The following is a 23,443-nucleotide window of genomic DNA, read 5'->3' on the forward strand; positions in this document are numbered from 1 at the left end:
CATCGTTTAGAGTTCTTTTTTCCTTGAGCTTTGATAACTCTGCGACAATTGCAACTGTAGTTGAATAAAATAAAGCTCCGACTATCACCTCCTTATTCTCGTAATTGCTCGGTAATAATTAGGGTAATTTAACAGCGAATTATTTTAGAATTTTGGTGGAGTATATTTTAAAAAGAATTATGAATTATGAATAAAAATGAGAAGCAAATAAAATTGTACTGACCACTGAGCCAGGTCCCATTAAAGCTTTTAGCGGACAGCCATCCCCCGAGCCACTCTTCCAGAGTGATGCTAGATGCAGTGGTAGTCGTTCGAGCGCTTCCGGATTCGGGGCTTCCAGTCAGGAGAATTATCGCCGTGATCAGCAGAACAAGAACGACAATCGCTATTAATGCACCAGCCAGTAGTCGTCGCCAATTTCGCCTGTTGGTCTTCGTCATCAGTTCCTGTAACGTTTTAAATATTTTTTATTTAGTTTTCAGTTAAAGATCCTCCCGCTGGGTAAATAACTTTTAGAGCATTAATAAACTTTTTTAACAGCTGTCTCTACTCCAACCAGAAATAAACCTTACAAAAGTATTAAAATATTAATTCCCTCGGCTCATAAAACACATATTTACAATGTAAATCTCCTTCAGCATATATTATGATGTTTTTTATGATTTATTTCCCCGAAAGAACACTTCAAAAGCTCGTTTCCGTAGTAATTTACTCCCTATTAAAGCTTTATTTTTAATTCTAGCGGTATTTACATGAGTTCAAAGCTCATTTATTTTATATTTTCTACTTTATTTTTAAATTTTTGATTAAAAAAAATGATCTTTTATCTTATGTTTTAAAAATTTGCATTTAAGAGTCCTTTTTTTGACAAAAAATTATTTTTTTCATGTGACTCTAAATTTTGATCTTTAAATCATCAATTATTCCCGCCATACTAAACTATTTATTATGAATAATAGAACAAAAATCAACTGTGAAAAATTACATACAATGTTTAGAGTCTTTAGACACAGAGTTTCCAATTTTTTCTCGATAAATTTTAATTTTTCTGGATGAAATTTTCCAATTATCTCTAAAAATATTCTCTTTCTTCAATATAAATCTCTTCAAGATGAAATTAAACATTAATTACCTCCTCCTCAGAGACTCTAACCCCACGAAATACCAATTTAATTCATTTTTCCAATAACCTGAGCTGTCTCTAGAGTATCGCGAGCCGCTTCACGTGTACCGCTTTGTTCCACGTGACTTAATTCCAGACAAATTAATAATTCACCAATACAAGTGACCGAGGAATGCTTCGGAATAATAAACTAGCCCGTAGAAACTAATAGCCCATCAATGTAAGACAAAGAGAATAAATAAAGTCTCTCTAGTCTATTCCCTTGTTGCCGATTGGAAGCTCCTGTTTAGAGTTAGTGAGGAATAGAAACCTCCGTCTATTAAACTTGTCCTTTTTGCTCTCCCAGCTATTCCTTAGGCGTTCGCGCGCGTTTGGAACTGTAGAGCAGTGTATATTTTTAGAGAATCTAAAGACTAGTGACTAGCGCCTTGTTAAACTCCAGGGATTCTCCGTGCTGGATTATTAATCCCAGGGCCGTTATACACCCGAGAAATACGGGACGTGGCTTACTTCCAGATTCGCGAATTAAATCGCTTTTTATTCTTTTCGCTAGTAATAGTAATAGCTACAGAAAGAAAACTTAGATGAGAGTCTCTAAGTGGAGCCTCTGATATTATACCCGAGACCAGTTTATTTACGGCCTTATTTTCTGTTGACAAGATTATTTTTTTTTTATTTCCTCTGCTGACTCTAAAAAGCTTTCGGACTTGTAGACGGACGATCTCAAGGACTTTTATCTTTAAATACAACTTAGAGCTTAACAATATATTACAATTAAGCATAAAGTATTTTTTAATTTCGATTTATTATTTTTGAGATTTAAATTATGAAATTGTGCTCTAAATTTATGACCATAAATTTTACACTCGATTCTTCCGACGCTTCTACTTGAGTAAACAATGTTCAGAACTTTAAAAACTTCATTCTCACACTTCTACTTCACAGGACTAAGATTCAAAGTTTCGACTCTAAGAGAACAATAAATAATGAAATGATAAAAAAAAATCAAATGTTCTTTCAAACTTTAAAAATTTAATACTCGGTCTGCAAAAAGAATAACCGTAATACCTATTTATAAAACTCATTACGAAGCTCTTGACTTCACCATGAGCTTTTTTCGCGCTCATGAAGTTAAATGCGAAAGGTCTCTATTACATATGAGTGTAAGAATAAATATAAATATATAAAAGTACCGGAGAGAAACTAGGCAGTTCGTTTGTCGAGTAAGTCCGCTCTGATTACACACCAGGGTATTTTGCTACACACTCACGAAGCTAAAGAGGTCAGCTTTTAGTTTTTTAGAGCCCCTGAGAATAAATTTTTGAATATAAATAAATTCAAAATGAATAATATATAAATTTTGAGCCGAAATTTCGATTAATTGAATCTGATAATCTCGGGGAAATATTTTTAATCAAGGTGATATCAGCGTTCGCTATTTACAAGAGGTAAAAAATTGACACTATACATTGTATAGGTGGCAGGAAAGTTCGCTTGGCTATTAATTAGAGAAAAAAAAGTGGATAAATAGCTTAAAAAAATGCGGTTTACGTTAAAAAAGGTAAGATAATGTTACTGAAAATTAATGAGTGCTCTTAGACAAAAGCCGTGTAAAATAGTGGTAACACGAAACTCACCCGTTAAAAATAAAGTTTCATTTAAAAATAAGAACAAATAATAAAGAAAAACTTGGGCGTAAATATATTCTACCGACTTTTAATGTTTAATGTCCTTCTCTGGAGGAAAAAATGATCACTTTTTTAAACAAATTTAATTAGTGATTCGTAATTTGAAATTAAAAATAAAAAATAATGATTTGGTTTTGAGGAAGGGAAACACTAGACGTAAAGTAGCCCCGGCATTTATTTTATTTTTGTACGTGATGCTGCTGAGGGTTAATGTAAAGGAGAAAATAAAATAAAATAAAGAAAGAGAAAAGGCTCGGGGCAATTAACTTAATTGTGAGTCCTTTCTCTGAAATTATATTTTTTTAGTGGCCAAAAATTTTATCACAAAGCTGATGTAAGATTACGGGAAAAAGAAGGGGACTAAGAGCAATTATAAAAAATTTAGTTGACACTTGAAAGCTGTTAAATGTTATTCTACGGGTTTTAATTTATAAAGGGGTATTTTTTTCGAGAAAGGAGAAGGAAGGAAGATGAAATTTATTCGATGGATTAAATGAAAGTGATTTGACAGGCGAATTGATATTTGAAGATCGTTAGAGAGTAATAAAAGGGGATATTGAATTTCGGTTCAGGTTGAATCTGAACAGAGCTACAGAACTGACGGGTGTTGCTTGAAGCGGGAAAAACGGTTTACTCCAAATACTTCCGAGGCATAAAACCGATTTCAGCTTTGTTATTTTGTTCTTTTAGTTTTTTTACTGGGGAATTGAAGCTGTTACACGATTCGAACGTTCTATTCGAACATTGAGAGTTTATGGTTCAGTTTAGTCTCTAAAAACTACACGCTATTTCGTGGAAAAATTTTCTGATATGAAAACATATACAATTTTTTGATTAAAAGTAAATATTGAATAATAAATAAATATAGTAAATAAATATTGAATATGTAAAAAACGTCAACATATATTTTGAATATGGATAGTCTCGGAAATCTTCAACAGATGGCGTATGATCGCTAAATTGTCTCTTTTACTAGAGAGTTAAATTTAAATTGCAAAGAAATAATTTATTTTTTATTTTAGATAAAAAATTGAACTTATCTATAAAAAATTTATTTTACAGGACGTTTACTTTTGTTTCATTAAAAAAAAAATTACACAAACGTAATTAAATCGGTAATTAAGATATGGTATACATGGAAGTATGTATAAGTAAAAGTTTGAGGTTATAAAGGCGTCCAAGTAGCAAAAGCCATTGCCAGAAGTGTAGTTGGTGTACAGTTGGGTAAGTCGAGAGCTTAATAGCCGTAATTTATAATCGAATTACGGGTGTCTTTACTGTTTAAGTTCCCTCAACTTGGAATTTGTCGATAGAACGCGTGTGCTCCTTCAGACTTAGAGCTTTGTGCTTGGAGACGTTGTCACACTAGTATGTATAATATATACACGATTAACCGGGGCTCTAATTCATCGGTCCTCTGCCCTCATACTCTTACATCCCACATGTATATCTGCTCGAGAAAGTAAGGGAATTCAACATTTAACATCCGAGAACACTACACCACTCTCACATTCTCGTCCCAGACAATCCTATGTTTATTTAGGAGCTGTGTAAATGTTTAACCGCTGGTTATAGGTCATCCGAGATCACACACTGCTATACCTAAGATAGCGATGAATTATACTCATTATCTAATGGCTTACAGGACTCTCTTCATCTTAAATATTAAACGATATACTCTTTTTAATTTATTATTTAAAAATTATTTTTGTTTATAAATTTATTGAGATGGAATTTCTTTTAAAATGAGTAACAGCATGCATTTTTTCACACATGTGTATTTTCCACATATGTGAATTCTCGAAACTATTAAAAATAAGTAAGTACATCATGTTTATATTCATATGAAAGCTCATTAAATTTCTTACAAAAAAAATTATAGAATAATAATAAATAATAGAACTTTTTACCCAAGTTAATTAAAAGCAAATAAAAAAAAGGTGTCATTATTCATTATAATTAAAAAAAGTTATCTAGGATTCTCATTTCCTGAATGAATATGAACACGTCTAATATAGTCGACATAAAGTAAATTCAGTGAATAGAATAGCAAGAGGTGGAGGTCTAGCGACCAAATTGAAGGCAGCTTCGATGCAATAATGCCTGGGGTTGTCTCGTGGGATGTCGCATCGGTTGTTCGTTCGAGTATACCGCTATACGGGTATTCTAGGCTCTGATCCACCAGCTAGTTACCTTCTATTCCAGCTTCCTCAATAATATCACAGAAGACGCCTCCAGTACAACCTACAGAATTATTTCCTCAAAAAAGACATTAGTTTCCCCGGCTAATTAGAGCTCCGTGTAATCCAAAGCAGTAATAATTTGTCCCTCAGGTTCTATTGAATTACAAATTCACTGGCAAAATTAATTTGAATTCCAAATTGAAGCCATCATAATGATAATAATTACTAGTTTGAATTGATTGCCGGCGGTTAAAGTCGATTTTTCGGATCTTTTTCAACCGAGAATGCGATAGTTTAAATATACGTTCGCTATTATGGGCATACAGAGGAGCTGGAAAAGCAATAATGTGCAGAGGTACATATGTCTCGATGCTACATAATAGTACGGACAGAAAGACTGGGAAGCAGATACACAACGCCAGCACAAATCCTCATTAGGAAGGACATGTGGCCAATTGCGTGCCTACTCATGGTCTTACTCGCTATTATCGGTCAGGTGTAGTCTACTATATCTGTATCTCTCTGATACAAGTTTCCTCGTAGAATAGTTGCAGAGGAAATCTCCAGATACGTCGGTCCAATCCTTAACTACCTTCCCGATTCCAATATATTGGTATTAGTATTACTGTTGGTAAATACAATTTATTGCCAATCATGATTTAGTGATCTAAACTTTATAAATTTAATTTTCAATTCCGAGGATTGTAAATTTTTGTTTGACTTTAATCAACTTTTTAGGTTACCTGATATTTATTCTTTAAGTTTGATTTGGAATTATGGACTATGGAACTCTACCGGGCACGAAAGAGAGAACTCTTGTTTGGAGAATCTAGTTTCGGAGGTATTTCGAGCTGGATAAAATCAACAGTCGTATAAATGTATTTTTTTAAAATGAAAATACTTTTATTGAATCATTTATTAAATTTTATTTATTAAAAGGAGTTAAAAAAAAGTTTTATTTTTAATATTATTTATTTAACGTTGAAAATTAATTTCTAAAATGAATAAAAATCGATTGAAAATAAAAAAATGAAAAATTCACCTATAAACTCATAATAATTAATATAATAATAGGAAAAATGACAAATTACTTAAATCAAAGTTTGAAATAGCAATATAAGTTTATTCAAAACGGGAGTTTACACTCGATTAAGCAGTAACAGAAGTGCAATTAAACGATCTATCGAATTAAGCGTCTCGTGTTCTCTTTCCTTCACGGAGATGTACGCAGCATCAAAGATAAAGACTCTACATGTAGGTTGCCTTAGCGCCTTAGAGCCGTAGAGTGTCTAGTGACAAAGTAGTATGAAGTAATTGTACGCTTCCATTCTTGTTAGGCCAAAGTTTAAACTTAAATTTCTTCGGAGTTTCGGATAGAACGAGGATAAAGACTACGAAATTAAATTTCGCGAATTTAGTGAGAAACGATACGACCTTCTCCTTTTCCTTGTTCTTGGTACTGGTACTTTTGAACCAGTCTCGTATATTCACTCTAACTCGAGAGTTCTTGTCGTTGTTTCCTTTCGGACATCTTTACTACCGATGTATAAAAGTAACTTCTTTCTCGGGATAAATATAAACGCACGTAACATCTGTATTACTGTATTACTGTTACTGCATCCGAGAAGTTCAATGAGAATGCTCGAGTAAGCTCTAGTCACTGGATATATCTATATATATCCTATATTTATACCAAAACAATATAATAGTAATGGTATAGTTACTGCTACAGAATCAGAAAGTTTCCGATACTTGGATTCACTCGTTCATGCATCTCGTAAATACACTAAAAGTACTCTACTTTTAAACATCTGTACTCAAATATTTATATTATATAACCTCAAAGTTTAGTGGGCCTTCAAAATTATGCGGCCTGGCTCTGATTACAATTTCAAGCCCGTTTTCACTAAATATCAAGGGCCTATTATTTTATGTAATTATATGTACAATGTCATGCAATTAATTATCAATTAACAGTCAAGATATTCGAACAGAAAAAATTAATTGACAGAAAAAAAACCCATCATCGTTTTGCAATATTTTGATGTTATTAAATTGAACATTCAATCGTTGATGAAATACAATTCAGTGATAAAACAAAGGTAATTTTGAAATATAATTACATAGTAAATTAACAAATCATTTACAGCACGGTAAGTTAATTAAAATGTCAAACGTTTTAGTTGTCGCTTTTGAAGATTCTCTTTGTGATGAAAGAATTTTTTGTTTAAAAATTGCATTGGAAATAACAGAGTAAATCAAATACTTGACGGAAAATTGAACTTTTAACAACTGACAAATGATGCTTACACGATCATATATGGTTCATAAATAATTCAGTCTTATTATTGACGCAGAAACCCTTTGAAAGAGATGAAAGCTCGGCCATCAATCGCTTTGACGTCGGCAAACATCCAATTTTTATATCCAAAATTTTTTGCTAGTAGCAAACACGCCGTTACTTACAAAATAATTCTATTTGCTCAACTAGTTTACGTTATTTCAGAGATAGTTTCTGTGAAAAATAATCGTTAAATATTTTATCTCAACCCTTAAGTTAAGTTCTTCCAGCGCAACTCTTTTTTAGTTTACTTTTATGTGCTTTTTAGTTTATTCCCGTGTCTTTTACGCATGTATACTTATCGCAACCCAATTCCTCAGCACAGTTTACGGTAAACTTGAGATTAAATCTAACATTTGTAACTGTATTTTTACCTCTATTTACTCCCCAACTTTTTATTTTTATTCTCGCACATTTCAGCTGCTTAACAGCCGACTCTAACGCTGCTGCAATTTTATTTTATTGTTCAAAGTATCTTAAACATTTATTTATTTATCTGTTATCAGATTCCGCCGTTTTTTGAATTTATAAATTGAGCACTCTATGTTTTATTTTGGATTTAATAGATCTTGATTTCGCAAATGAACCTTTAAAATGTTATTAAAATGTTAAAATGTTATTTCAATTTCAAGCATTTCAATTCTATGATATTTAAGCTATTAGTTTCAATTTTAATAACCAGAGTGGTGATGCACTTTGGATCGATTTAGCTTTCATGTTACAAAAATCTAATTTAGTTTTTGAAATCGTGATTTTTGCCCGTCACTTAGAGAGTTAATGGAAAAACCCGGGAGAAAATTGTTTATTAAATTTTATAAAAATTCAAAGGGTAATTTTTATTAAATTTTATTATCATTATTATTATATCACGTAATTAATACGGCTTGTTGTACTTTATCAATTAATTGACAAGTATTTTGTTGTGTGAATATAAATTTTCGACGTTACTTATAATAATAATAAATAACAATGTAATCAGAAATTATTGTTCCGTCAATCAAAATAGCTTTTGTTGATCAATAATTAACTATCAATAATAAACCGTACAGCCAATCACAAATGATTAATTAATATTACCATACAAACAATTCAATATTGCATAACCATTTGTAATATAATTTTTAATTCTATAATTATGATATATTTATTATTAACAGCGTTCAATTTTCAATAAATTAAATTATTCAAGTGATAAAATTAAATTGTCAGTTATGATTAATTATTTCTCTTACTACAAAAATTAATATTTTTTTCTATTTAAACATAATAATTTTTGCGTGTAAATTCAGTTAAAAACAATAATGATAAACGACAACTCCATTAACAATTTACCAACATATGTAACTTGCATCAAAGAAATATAACATAATATTGTTCAGAGGGTTATTTCGAATTTACCGAAGCTCCTTCGGGCGGTGTATTGCATTATGAACAAAATATACAATATAATATACCATACACAATATTTAATTTACAGAGGTCGCACAAAATTCAACCGTGCGCGAACCTGATTACATTTCGAGAGAGTGGATGGAACATACCCCTGAGTACTAGGGGTATTATTCTAGAACAAAGACACTTTTTACTATCAGCGGTTTTGAACCGTAAACCGTCTGTTTGTAAGCTGTACATTCTCCTCATATTTTAATTTTAATTCAATCAAAATCATGCGTACTGAATTATTTAAAAAAAATAACAAATTCATTTACCGAGTAGTGAGAATGTTAATTATCCATTTGAAACGTAATAAAAAGCATGGAAGCTTTTGAAAGAGCAATCCGCTCTAAATTCGTAGAATATTTGGTGGGAGCTTAAATCCTAGATTGGGAGGAAAATGTTTCGCCGGTAAGGCGCGAGAGGTCGGGGAGTATCAGGCACGTATCAGCGACCCATTTCACTGGTTTGATTTGAATAGAGGCACGAGGTAAGTCCAGAGTGTGAATGTGTATATGCTTGTGTTGTGATGTATAGGGTGCAGGTAGCCCTCGACGTGTTCCATCGGGGTTACTGCTCGTGAATTGCCCGACCGTATCCACCCCATTCTGCCGTCACTAACCTCTACATTCTATATTCTACATTCTACATTCTACATTCTCCATACTACATACTACACAGTACATAGTAGGTACTCTAGGCTCTGGACTGTGACTCTTCAGAGTGAAAGTATTGCAGAAAATACTGAATCCGGAATCATGAATCCTGACAATTGTATAGTTAAACATGCAAACTTGCCAACTGGATCGTGATTGGTAATGGAAAAAATATCGATTGATGAGTTTTATTTATCGGTGGTAATTTATCAATCTTTTGTCGGCTAAAATACATATGCCCGTTGTTCCGAGGGCTTTTTTAACCGATCAATTGTTTTTCTTTTCAATACCAATATTTGCTGGGCAAACAGTTTTCGTTGTAATTTAAACTGAAAATTCAAAGGCGATAAATTTACTCAAATATATTTTTTTTTACTTTTATTTTTTTTCACAATTAATAATAATAATAAAATTAATTTATACAAAACAAGTACAAGACTCGACAAAAGTATAAATCGGTCTTAAAGTTACATCCACCGTGAATCATTTCCAGGTCATGAGTTTATCCGGTTTAGTTTCCTCATTGCAAGGATCCGAGACTGAGAATGAAAAGGATGAAACTTTTTGTGAAATATACACCAAACTCGCATCTTTATTAAATTGAAATTTCTTTTATTAAATCGTAACAGAAAAACTGTAAAATAATGAACCCTTCAAGATTTTTCGCGTAATAAAATTCTTCAAAATTATTTCCTTGACTCTATTCAAGATTACTACTTCTAAGCCTGGTTAATTTTCTATATATCTGACGTCTACTTCATGTATCTGGTGAAGCCCTGAAATACGTAAATATATATTTATATGTATGTGTAGATGTATATAATATCCATAATGCGAAGGTGCCTTGATGTAAATGGAAAATGGTACGGCTTCATTCACATGCTGGTTTAGAGAGTACGTGTGGCGAACCAAGTATCCTGGAAACGTTATTAAATTTGTCGGATGGCGCCAGCCAGCTCTCTCGTGGCACGGTATACATCTTTCTCTTTAATATACACACCAACTAGTGTTGTACTATGTATCTAGTATCTACCGTAGACTACAGAACAGTGGCCCGAGTCTTCTTGCATCCACTGTTAAATTACAGTTTCAAACCGACGACCTTTGGCCGCACTCTGCAGACCAAGACCAGGACCAGGACGGAGCCATAACTTTTCCGAAAGTTAATTAGACCGAAAGCTTCATTCAAATACCCAATAAACACACTCACTTTTTTTATTTCATTACCACAATAAAGTTTGCTAATCAATCGGCTTTGAATAACTAATTTTGAACAAACTTGCTACAGCTATTTTCATTTAATAACGCGTCGTTTATTTCGAGTCCCGGTTTTTATAACTTTTCGTTGCTAATTTAATAATCAATTATTTAAATTTTATTGTTAAAAAGTATCTCGTATGTTTTATACTTTATGACAGCTTTGTAATTAAACGCTGCGGATTTTATAGTTTTACTTGTCAAGTGTGAAATGTTATTTTATTGACAAACAATTTATTAAATATATACTATTTTTTTTTTATTTTTAACGATCATTTTTTAGAGAAAAAATTACATCTAATACACGGAAAGAACAATAACCCACTGTACATCCTCGTATAGTATACTCCGTGGTATTTGTAGTGAAAAAAAATTTCAGATTAGGTATAGTCAATATCCTTCAAAGTATACTAAATTATTTTTGGACTGTACTCAGTGAAGTCTTCGATTTAATCGATTAATTTTTCTGGTTATATCGCGTAAAACTTCACGGGATATAATCTGAAAAATTATTTCGTGTAAATTAAATTATACTCTGTTGAAATTTGGATTATGCCCACGGTGACTCGCCAATTTTTTTTCTAGCGTCTGCGCACTTATCATTATCATATCTATTATGTATTTTAAATATTAGGTTAGTCAAATATTGTTTTAAATAATTATTACATGCATCAAAAACATTTAAGGAGCATTAAAGCACAATTTTTCCGATAATTTGGGGTTAAAAAATTGTTTTTTCTTTTCTTAGACTTTTCGAACTTAAAAATGTTAGGCTAAGAAAAAAATATTTTCACATATCAAAATATATAAATAGTCACACACTCATATAATTCACTAATTATATTTTAATTAATAACCAATATGCTGATTGACTATACTCACAAATTATAAACAACACTTTACGTGCAGGCCCTAGAAAAAACAATGGCGGAGTCACCGTGGGCATAATCTAAATTTTAACCGAGTATAATTTAATTTACCCGAAATAATTTTTCAGATTATATCCCGTGAAGTTTTACGCGATATAACCAGAAAAATTAATCGATTAAATCGGAGACTTCACTGAGTACAGTCCAAAAATAATTTAGTATACTTTGAAGGATATTGACTATAGTCTGAAATTTTTTTTCATTACAAATACCACGTAGTATACTATACGAGGATGTACAGTGGGTTATTGTTCTTTCCGTGTAACTGTTAAAAAAAATTAGGAAAGCGGTTGACCCTGAAGGCCATCCTTGCAACTTCCCGCTAATTCCATACTTAGGCGCTTAAAATTGCACCAACGACAATTTTGAGCTCTTCGAGCTCAAAAATACAATTTATGCGTTATTTTGAGCTCGCCGAGCTCAAAGAGATTTCTTTCCGATGCTTTTGAGCTCTTCGAGCTCAAAAGTCTGATAGAGATTCGATAAGACACAATTTTTTTAATTTTTAAACCGCAATAACTTTTGAATGAATAAACCGATTTTCACGCGGTTGGCAGCATTCAACGCAGTTTTTTACGCTTCACAAAAAATTTTAAAGTTTAAATTGATCGCGCTAGGAATTTTGGAGTTATTCTGAAAAAACACTTTTTTCGGTTTTCTTTCGTTCACGATATCTGTCGAACGAATCAACCGATTTTGACCGGACTGGTGGCGATCGACGTGGTTCTTTGATGTTAAGAGCTGATTAGTTTTTGGTGTTGAATCATCAAGTCGTTTAAAAGTTATTCCAAAAAAACCACATTTAAAAAAAAATTTTTTTTCAGTTTTTTGAAGATTTCTTAAAATCTATTGATCTGAATCGGTCCAAATAGTTTTCAAAATCTAAGTTTGGTCAAGCCCTTTCGAATGGCACCAACCGCGATGAAATCGGTCAAGCCGTTCAAAAGTTATAAGCGGTTCACATACTTTCACACACACACACACACACACACACACACACACACACACACACACACACACACACACACACACACACACACACACACACACACACACACACACACACACACACACACACACACACACACAGACATAGTGACAACCTCGCGGGGATAGTCAGGGAAGCTTCCTGTGACCTTCAAACGTCGAGATCTGATGAAAACTCGATTTTTGCAAAACGGGGTGAAAACAATAACTTCCCGATTTTCTTAGCGGGAAGTTAAAAATATTTTTATCAGTACGAAAATTTCAATTTATCTTGTACTTAAATTATTAAAAAAAAAAAAAAATTGCACACGTGCACAGAAAAAAAAATTAACTTGAATCAAGAAAAAAATTCTCGAACCACGAATATAATTTTGAAAAGTTTCATTGTCTTGAATCAAGATGGAAAATTCTTGAATTAAGTAAAATTTACTTAAACCAAGAAATATTTCTTAGTTTGAGAATTTTTCTGCTCAAATCAAGAAAATTGAGTTCTTCAAAATTATTGACTTGATTCAAGTAAATTTTTTTTTCTGTGTGTGTGTTACTTACATAAACCAAATTATAATAAAGTTATAATTTTAAAATAAAGCGCATTATCACAACATGAATGTCCGGAATTTGGGAGCATATTTCGTTCTCGAAAACAATTAGCCGGGGGTAATAGGATAATTTTAATTAAACCGTGTGATGAAGTCATCAAAATTAAATATAAATAGAAGCGTATAATAACATATACATTACGTTTATGTGTATGAATACGAGATGGTATCTGAAATGGCAAAATGCAATGCAATCCGGTGTGTTTGCATATGTGTGTATGCATATGCAAGAATTGACGCAGGTATTTGTGGGCTCGTCATAGTCGTCACACCGGCGAACGTGTGGCGAGCTTCGCGGTACACTCGTGGTGACTCCAACACTATACATACAAAGTGATGTGACGCAATGGAAACAGTTTTCCCAGCGGCATTTCATTTCAGCAAAGCTTACACTCAGCAGAGCAGAGCACTAGACTACGCCGGGAAACTCGACAGCATTATAAACAGTAGGTATGTCTTCGTACCCCGATGACTAGTACACCACATTAAACCTACCAAGCTTGGTTTGTCATCGGCGAATTCATTGGCCCGCCTATCATTTCATTATATTTCGCGCTAAAATGCGTCAAGCTTCATCTCACGCATCCATACATGTATAAACATATATTTACCGAGATAAACTCGAGACTGAAGTATGCTAAGCTCTTCAGTGTGCTTGCTTCTGCTGGTCAGTCTGTTTACCAATCATTTGCTTTTTAAATTTTAAATGAACCAATTCTTCATTCCTTCAAGCATTGCTACTTTTTACTTTTATTTTCACTTAATTAATATTTCATGTTTTAATTTATTCGAAATTTATGAATATTTCAGACCAATGCGTTGTTTACTTTATAAATATGAAATTTTAATTTTAGTAATTTTACCGCTAGATGGCCTCCGGTCAAAAGTCTTCTCGCTAGTACAATTTAATTAAATATTGTTTTAAGGAATACGAATATATTAATGTAAATGTTTATCAATAAATAACTAGCTCTGATTAAGGTGAAGGATAGATCAATGTTGTTAAAGTAAATAATAAATTTATAAGCGGATGATAGTATTAGTGAAATGGAGTAGTAGAGAAGGATGTAACAGCGCGAGATTAACATCATGCTTACTAATTACACAACTCTCAGCTCTCCAATCAGTCTGATGAGTTGTTCAATATTGACGAGTCTGGTGTAGGACTTATTCTAACAGTGTAAAGTGTATCAAGTAAATTAGAGATTTTTAAAGCTCTGATCTAACTATGTGAAATATTAAATACAAACTGAGAGTTTTTCGATAAATTTACACTATTAATTATGTTGTACCTTCAAAAGACCTTATTTAATTATCGCCCCATGTACAGTTATTATTAAATTCTGGCGCATATCAAATTAGCGCTCTAGACACTAAATTAAGGGGGGATGATATGAGACGATTACTCCGGGCATTTATCAAAGTGACATCCGCAAAGTTTTAAATATATATGTATATATAATAACTCACTTAACGTTCAACTTGGTCTTGTCGCTGCTAAAACTTTATAGCTTGATCGATTTTAGGTATAGCGTACTCTCTAATATTGAAGACACTTGTCTTTACTATTCATGACACTATCATTTTATTTTATTTTATCACTCTGCTTAATAGCTTTCTGTGTACTTTGTAATTAAGTTTTTATTTTTGTACTTGGGGTACTTTTTTTTTATTATTGAAGGATTGTAAGTAATAAGTCACAAATTTTTTTTTTCGACAAATATAATAGTAATAATAATAATAATCGGTAAAACGATTAACCTATAAAGATCTAGTCTGTAGTGGCCTTATTGCTTTTAGAGTAAGTAATATCATGGAATTGTATGTTTAAATAATAAATGAATTCAGTGAAGATCTCAGTCGCTTGCTGAGTATTACCAGAAACCTCTCTCTATACATACATACACAGAGAAATGAAAAGTAGGGATAGTAGTTATAGGTATGGCTAAGACATTTAGGCGATTAAATTCCTCCTAATATTCGTCTGGCAAATGTGAGAGCTTATATTCAATTTTCCAGAGTTAAAAATTAAATAATGGAGCCTTTAATGGAGCCGCAATTTAGAGTTTACAAAATAATTAAAAAAATATATACATAGAATAGAATAGAGGATCAAGGTATTAAAGGCTTTAAAGACTGGAAAAACAAATCGAAAATCGTTTGATATGATCGTTAATCCCTACTGACATTTGATGATCAGAAATAACTTGAGCCGTACAAGTGGGGTCGAATCGTCAATCGAATCACCTCATTGCCGTGGTTTACGACTGCAAGCTCCAGCGAGCTTTTTCCACTTGAAAATAACAAAATAAAACCAAAAAAGTTAATCAACATTTTATGGATCGTTGTATTAAGCCCGTTTAATTGCTCTATTTTATCACGCTTGACGAAAATAATAACATTATTTTTTATTGAGACTTTAAACTCTTTCGATTACGATTAAAATATATGAGAAATTATTTCTTTGTTCGATTTGATATACGGTGAACATTTTTTTGCTTTAGTAAAAATCAATGACTTTGATGTAATTAAAGTTAACTTCGTCAAAGTTAATTCGATCACTTGATAAAAAATAGTCGCTTGTTTCTTTGTGTGCAAAATTCAATTTTTTGTAAATAATAGAGAGGAGATGTGAATAGCTGAAGAATTTCCTTTCTTGTGTTCCTTATTTTTTGCAGACTAAAAGTATTCTCGAGTGGAGTGGAGAAGAAAGAGAACATCAAAGCGATTGGAATTAAGTATCAATAATGAAAAAACATAAAGTGTCTTTCGAGAAGTGAACGATGGACTGCTTTGACATCGATAGCAAATAATGAAAAGTTTCCTTTCATCTTTCTATTGACCAAGAGATTTTCTCATAACTATTAATCACTCTTCTTTTCTGTTTCCATCACTAATATTTTATTCATCTTCGAAAAAAAATTTATTTGACACGAAGCAAAGCATTTTTTGACAGCAACGAGCCAAATTTGAAACTTAATTTCGAAGCCACAAAAAATTAGGAGTTAATAGTCAGAGATACAATTAAAAAGTCTCTTTAAAAAAAAAATTAAGAGCGTAAAATTGCTTAAACAAATTTTTCGACCAATCTATTTGGATAAAAGTGTAAGTCGATTTGTAAACTCAAAAAAAAAAAGTAAGCAAATATATATTTATAACTTTCCGATGAAATCTAAGATACTTAATTTCGTCGAGTAAATGGTGTGGAAAATCGTTACGTAGTCAGTATTGAATTTCCATAGATAAGAGTCTACATTAAAAAAGGAGAAGGAGAATAGACTCTCGAGTGTACAGAAAGGACTCGACTGTACAAAAAGCCAGCGAAATTGCGGGCGAATAAAAACGATCTGTCGCAGCAGCTCGAGGGCATCAGACGATTGCCAGCCAGAGCCTGAACCAGAATGAGGATGAGGGTACGCGGAACAGAGTATCGAAAGTTCCTTATCTTAGTTGCAGAAGACCGAGTTACTGCTGCTTGCTCCAGGAAGTTCTCGTGAAACATCCTGATAGCGAGAACAGAGTGCAGTTACAATTGTTAATGTGATACATTTCCGTCCGACTTATTTATGTTATCTTACGTTCACCTTTACCTTTTTTATTTAATAACTTCTACTGAGCTTTTGATTTTCTCTTTTTTCATCCAAACAGCTGCTGTTTAGTTTATAAATTTATTAATGGTAGTTTTAATAATAATTTATTGAGGTTTTTGGAAGAACTATCGTGATAAATTATGATGGTTAATTCTGCACGGAAAAGCTCGTGAGAGAAATATTGGGTGGAAGAGATAATGAGAAATGTGTGCAGATAAATTTATTATTAAATAGTATCACGTACTGAAGGAACTCTTCGGTAGTTTAAATTGTCAGTAAATACGATGTTCATTTTACAGTCTGGTTATTTATGATTTATTATTATACAATGCTCTAAATACAAAATTTAGTTTGGAGAACAAGTTCAAACTTTGAAGTATGTTTATCAGGAAAAATTAAAAGTTTTTAAAATAAAGTGTTGAAGTTTTAAGCAATACTTTAGATTTTTAGCTCGGAATAATTAATTGGAAGGAAATAAATTTTATGCCTGACTATTGATTGCTCGTTCTACTTTCGACGTTAAGTTTCGACGTTAAGTTTTAAGGGACTTAACATAAAAAAATATTGATTTTTAAAAATTTTTAATAATTATTTTTTATTAATGTATTATTTTCGGTCGGAAAAACATCAAGTTTTTGATTAAAAGTCTGGAAAAATAGCTTGGATGAATAAAAATAGAATTTTATAATGGTAATGTCGGACATAAAGTACAAGTCTACACAAGATCGAGATAACCCATTGGAGAAAAATAAAAAAAATGTGAAATTGGCACCCGCCTGCACTCTGGGGCATAGATAGACTCCTTAAAAAACTGCCTCTCGTCCATCTTAACTCGCTCGCTGACAGAGAAGTACGACCTTGGTGATCATTGTCGTCTCGGCGAATGGAAATAGAGAATCCAAAAAAAGCTCGCCAACAGAGAAAACTTAAATTGAACGGTATTCCTTCGATGTCGAATGATAAAAAATTCTTATTCCGTTCGTCTGTTTTATCGTGTGGTTCCGTGGAAATAAAATCAGAAAAATAAATTTAAAAACCCTCTTGTTTATCTTTCCCATGATATTCAACAGCTTTTTATTCACTCGGATCCTCTGTTATCTTATGAGACACGTTATCAAATTTAACGACTGAATTTATTTATTCTGTATAACATTTTTTGGACATTTCAATGGAAATTTATCTTGAGATTTCATTCTAAAGCTTGGATGAAAATCAATTAAAAAAAAAATGATTAAATTAACATAATGATAATTTGTAATTTGAAGATAAATAAAAAAGCGCGATCTCCGGAGAGGATCAGAAAAATATTATTCAAATGTCGAGATGGTAAGTAAGAAAGTCGTGGGTTTGTAGTTTAAATGCAGAGTATCAGGGGTGAAGACCCTTTGCGCATAAGTTTAGTTTTAACGCCGAGTCAGCGTCACTTCACACTTTTTATTCCGGTGACTATATTATATAGAAAAAAAATACATATATATATAGCAGCTTTTTTCATGAGATAAGGAGCTCTGATTCCCGATTGTAATGCCAATAAAAAATAATAAGGCTGTCCTTATTTCTTCACTCACTTATTTTTTATTTTTTCTTCCTCGTAAAATAACAGGATTTGTAAATTGTCAATTGAATATTTTTCCAGCGCATAATACTACTGTAAATATAAAAATAAATTTTATTTTCACGTAAAATTAACTCTGTAGAATTTTTTGACCCTTTGACTTTTTTATTACTTTAATTAAACAATCTGACGTACTTGTTTTGATCTTTTTAATCAGAGATTTTTATATAAATTAAATTTTTTATCAATTTAAAGTGTAAAAACTATTTCCTTACATGAAGTCTAAGAAAATGTCGGTCACGGTATTTTTAAATGGCGGCAACTACTTGACACGAAGCACAACCGAGACTCGGGAAATCAATTTATCCAAAAAACAAATAATTTCTAATATATAGGAGCAAATAAAATTAAATGACAAGAACATGCGGGAAATTGTGTCCAGTGATACTGCAGCTCTTGAAAATTGCAATTTTCAGCAATTTAAAGAACCGAGAGTGTTAACGTCGGGCGCCAAAGTGTCTCTCGGTGAATCACTGGATCGGCGGAATCTAACCGGGGTAATTTACCGTGAACGATTTACCGTGTCGAACCAGCAATTTTTATCGAGTGGCTATACAAGGTATCGAAGCTACTCGAGATCCCCTTCTGTGTCAGTCTCGTCAATCTCGTCTGTCTCGCTCGATGAGAGGTGACACAATAATCGCAATATTGAATATTAAGTAATAAATATTTTAAAAATCTGTTGACGGAGGTGAAATTGCGGCGAAAGGAATAAAGGAAGAGATGAGTGAAGGGAACGCATGTCCTGTGAATGGTAATCTTGTGTTTTACATAAAAACACGTCTGCGAATAACAGATGCCAGCTATTGTATATCTACCTCTGACAAAATCTCGACGCTTAGTTTTAAATAAAATTCTGGAAAGGGTAACAATGATAATAATAATAAATAATAAAAATATAAAATAGTGTCACTGGGTTGCTGGAATTATGTTTCTGCAATTTTTTACCAGCGTTTACTCTAACATTTTTTTTTTTTTTTTAAGGTAAACACTTTTGAGCTGTACGAGGGCCTTCTGGCTGCTTTAAATATTAAGATTTTTTTTTAACTTAAATTACTGGTGTACTCTGACGACAAGTTAATTTTTTATTGCAAGCACATGGAGAGAATTTTTAAATAAAACTAAAAATTTGTAAAGAATTTGAACTTTTAATTTTTAAAAAATTCAGAAAATAAAATAGTTGAAATAAAATAAAATAAAATAAACAGAAATTAAAAAAAATTCAATAATCCAGAAATTTATTTAAGTTTAATTCAAAATTATAAAAATGTTAGATATAAAAAATGTAAAAAGTAATGTAATAAAGAAGTAGGATTGTTTAAATATCTCATGACAATGAAAACGGTATAATAAAATAAGAATAAAGTTTATAAAGACGAGAGGAGAAAAGGAGAAAGTAGCATTCTTCTCGTATTTTAAAGTTAATGAACTGTATAGTAACTTCGAGGAAAAGTTTACTTAATATAGTCACAGAGAACTTTTTCTCAGGTCACCTAAACTGGGATGAAGAACTTAAACCCCTGATGGATTTATGTATTATAATTTTAACATTTGCATGTTTTTTAACAAAATTTCCAGACCTTTTTTTACACACCTCAATCCGCTAAATATTTTATCATTATTATTATTTTTCCGTAGCGTAACCAGCGACGCGAAATTTATACCATCATCTAGGACTCGAGCACGAGCATCACGTCCACCGGCTGTGGCCGACGTCCACCATAATTCGTGAATGTGCAGTAATTAATAAAAGAAAAACTTGGAAAACATTTTCCCTCTCGCACCATACATATATACACAGATAAATACATATAGATGGTACTTTACTCTCTTATCATGACGTTCACTTTCCACTCCAAATCCACTTCTGTCTCCTATATCCTCCACAACAAGTAGGATTATCATTCTCTTTTTACTACATCAAAGAGCTATTTTATAATTATAATCCATTATTTATCTAAAATAAATTGCAATTATATATTTTTTTAATTTAATTTAAAAGAAAAAAAATCCTAGATAAGAATTTTTTGACTTAAATTTTGTTAAAATGATCCATTAATTTTTTTTCTTTAATTAAATATCAGGTGAAATAAATAAACAATCAGAGAACGAAGAAGCTCAATGTACGAAAGAAATTATCTTCTTTTTAGTACCCGATAAAAAAGTGGTCTATGAGAAAATGAAATTGTTAAATTTTAACTACCCTCATAAAGCTCTAGAAAAGTAACGCCGTTTCAAAACGACACATAGATAGTAGGTATAACAGTAACTGAAAATATAAATGCTTTTCCATTGTGGTTAACGATATTGAACCATATATTACCATACATATTGATCCGCTAACACTGTGAGAGCTCCAGCGAAGAGCATATTTACAAAAAACAACTGTCACAAGTCACTAAAATAATAGTTTATTTTTCTTTTGCTTCAGACTCTGAAGCTTTTTTCTATTAGAAACGGTGAATTACGTAAAGAAAATAAAGAGTAAGAATAAAAAAGTGTTATAAAACTCTAGACTATTATTCATTTAGTATACTATATTCTTAACGGCTTCACTTTGCTATATTCCGAGTCGTTTTTATTTTTATTTTATTCTGCTCACAATCCGTTAAAACTTGAGCACACATTTTTGAACCGAGATGAAAGAAAAATATATAGAAAAAAAATTATATACTTTATAACTTATACTTTTAAAAAACATTGTTATAATTGAAAGAAAATTTTTTTTTTGCTTAAACACTTCTTTCAAAGAAATGAATATTATGTCAGTCAGAAAATTTCGCTATATATTTTTTTTTTTTATTTCTTTTTCATACGTAAAATTGTTACGCCCTAGATATTTTTTTTATTAATTATTTGATAAATGAACATTCAAATTTTTTTACGCTTAATAATTTTTACTCAGAATCACTAAAATTAATGGCATCAATATTTGATAATATTCATCATGCGATAAAACGAGAATAGAGTAAATTTACCATCGAAAAGCATTAATTAATTAAACCCCAGAATTTATCAACAAAATGAATTGACGATATCAAATTGTTGATAATAACGGTGACGCTTTACGAGATATTAATTTGCGGTTAAATAATGTTTAATTTTGCTCTACGTTTATACATTTTCACACTGCAATTTCACATTAATCACCGATCATATTTAGAACAAACTAATTTCATATCATCAATAATCAATTATTTGTTAAATGTCAACACATTTGTTATCGCAACTATAACTATAATAATTTCAATTTTTGTTTCTGATATTACCAATTTCATGAAAAAATATTCCAAAAAACATTGAGTGAGCTTATATTTCAATGAAACAATAAAACTTTCAAATAAATTAAAAAAATCCCGGTCTCGAAATGATGGATAGTATATAATAATTTCGGATGTTTGTTTAATAATTTATTAAGCCTCATGCATGAGTTGAGTCATTCCGGTGATTGACGGTTCGCAAAAAACGTCAGAGGATTCTAAATGACGGACAACAACAACATTTGTCAATATAACGAAATACTTTTTCAGATAATGGATACGTCTGTAAATCTGCACAGCAACAAAACCGTAACATCTCTATTATATATACATACATGGAACAGAGAATATATACTGGAGGCACATTGCTAGTTCATAGAGCACCGTAAACCCGGAGGCTATATATTCTAGTGAAACAAACTGACGCTCCCCTTCCCGACCTGCGTTAACATGTGGAACACGAAAAATCTGATTGCCTCCACATTTACACACTCTCGAACTTAAATTTAATTTTGTCATTCAGCCTACAACTGAAACTCTTTTGAACGATTAATAACATTTATTTGTTCGACAGTTCAAATAAAAGCTCTCGGCATCGAGCTGTTAAAAATTTTTTTCCATTAAAAAACTTAATACATTAAATTTAACTCTCTAATAGCAAGAGGATTTAGCGATCACGCGCCAGCTGTCGGAAATTTTATGCACTAATTTTATTACAAAATTTTTTTACAGGTAAATATTTGTTATTTCTTGAAAAAAAAAATAAATAAAAATATTTAAAAAATTAGGAAAACGGTCGACCCTAAAGGCCATCCCTGCAACTCTCCGCTCATTCCGTACTTGAGCGCTCAAAATTGAGCTCTTTGAGCTCAAAAATATAATTTTCGTGTCATTTTGAGCTCTCCGAGCTCAAAAGTCTGATAAAAGTTTAAATAAACCGATTTTGACTGGCTTGCTGACGGTCGACGTGGTTTTTCAATGTTAAGAGCTGATTAGTTTTTGGAATCGATCCGTAAAGCCGTTTAAAAGTTATTCCAAAGAAACCACATTAAAAAAAAAATTTTCCGTAGTTTTTTGAGATTTCTCAAAATCTACCAGTCCGAATCGGTCCAAATTGTATTTAAAAATCTAAGTTTGGTCAAGTCCTTTCGAATGGCGCCAACCGCGATGAAATCGGTCGAGCCGTTTAAAAGTTATAAGAGGTTTACATACGGCCACACACACACACACACACTGTAAAAAATTTTTTGGACTCGGTGTGGTGTAAATGATTCGGTGTAAAAATTTTTAACCCGGACGGTGTGAAAATCGCACTAAGTGTAATGTTAAATTTGAACGGTGGGAATCCTAAATTTTACACCACCAAGCGTGTAAATGTATTTCCTGAAAATTTCTCATTAATTAATTAATTTGATTGTTTAGTTTCAGACTTGTACGATATTAGATTATAAATATGAACATGTAGAAATAAATATTTAAAACTATGTTTTTTTTTATATTATGCTATTTTACCGGGTAAAATCATTCCAATGTTAATCATAATTAACATCATTGGAAAGTCTGCAACAAGAATGTTAATATTCGTTGTTAAAAATTTATCTAATTATACGGTGGATCCTATGTTAGAGTCTATTGATAAAAATGCGAATGTTTATAGTGTTAAATACATTTTTAAATATATTTTTAAAGACATAAGCTCATCCCGATGTTACACTTATCAAGAATCTTCATTTAAGTACCCACATCATTTTTTCATATATTTATATATATTACATATATGT

The 23,443-nt window shown here is 31.7% G+C and overlaps 1 protein-coding gene across 6 annotated transcripts in view; it reads right to left on the minus strand.

Moving 5' to 3' along the window:
- The window catches only part of LOC123273198 (venom dipeptidyl peptidase 4-like), a 158,043-nt gene that overhangs the window by 54,049 nt on the left and 80,551 nt on the right, over positions 1 to 23,443 (minus strand). For 5 of the 6 annotated variants that reach the window (XM_044740518.1, XM_044740519.1, XM_044740522.1 and 2 more), the window contains one exon: positions 224 to 446. In XM_044740518.1, the coding sequence (XP_044596453.1) occupies positions 224 to 446 (223 nt within the window). Of the gene's footprint in view, positions 1 to 223; positions 447 to 15,380; positions 15,402 to 23,443 lie in introns of those variants that run through there. The other variant, XM_044740523.1, reaches the window with a different exon arrangement.

This window comes from Cotesia glomerata, linkage group LG10 (assembly GCF_020080835.1).
Source record: "Cotesia glomerata isolate CgM1 linkage group LG10, MPM_Cglom_v2.3, whole genome shotgun sequence".
Taxonomy (NCBI): Eukaryota; Metazoa; Arthropoda; class Insecta; order Hymenoptera; family Braconidae; genus Cotesia; species Cotesia glomerata.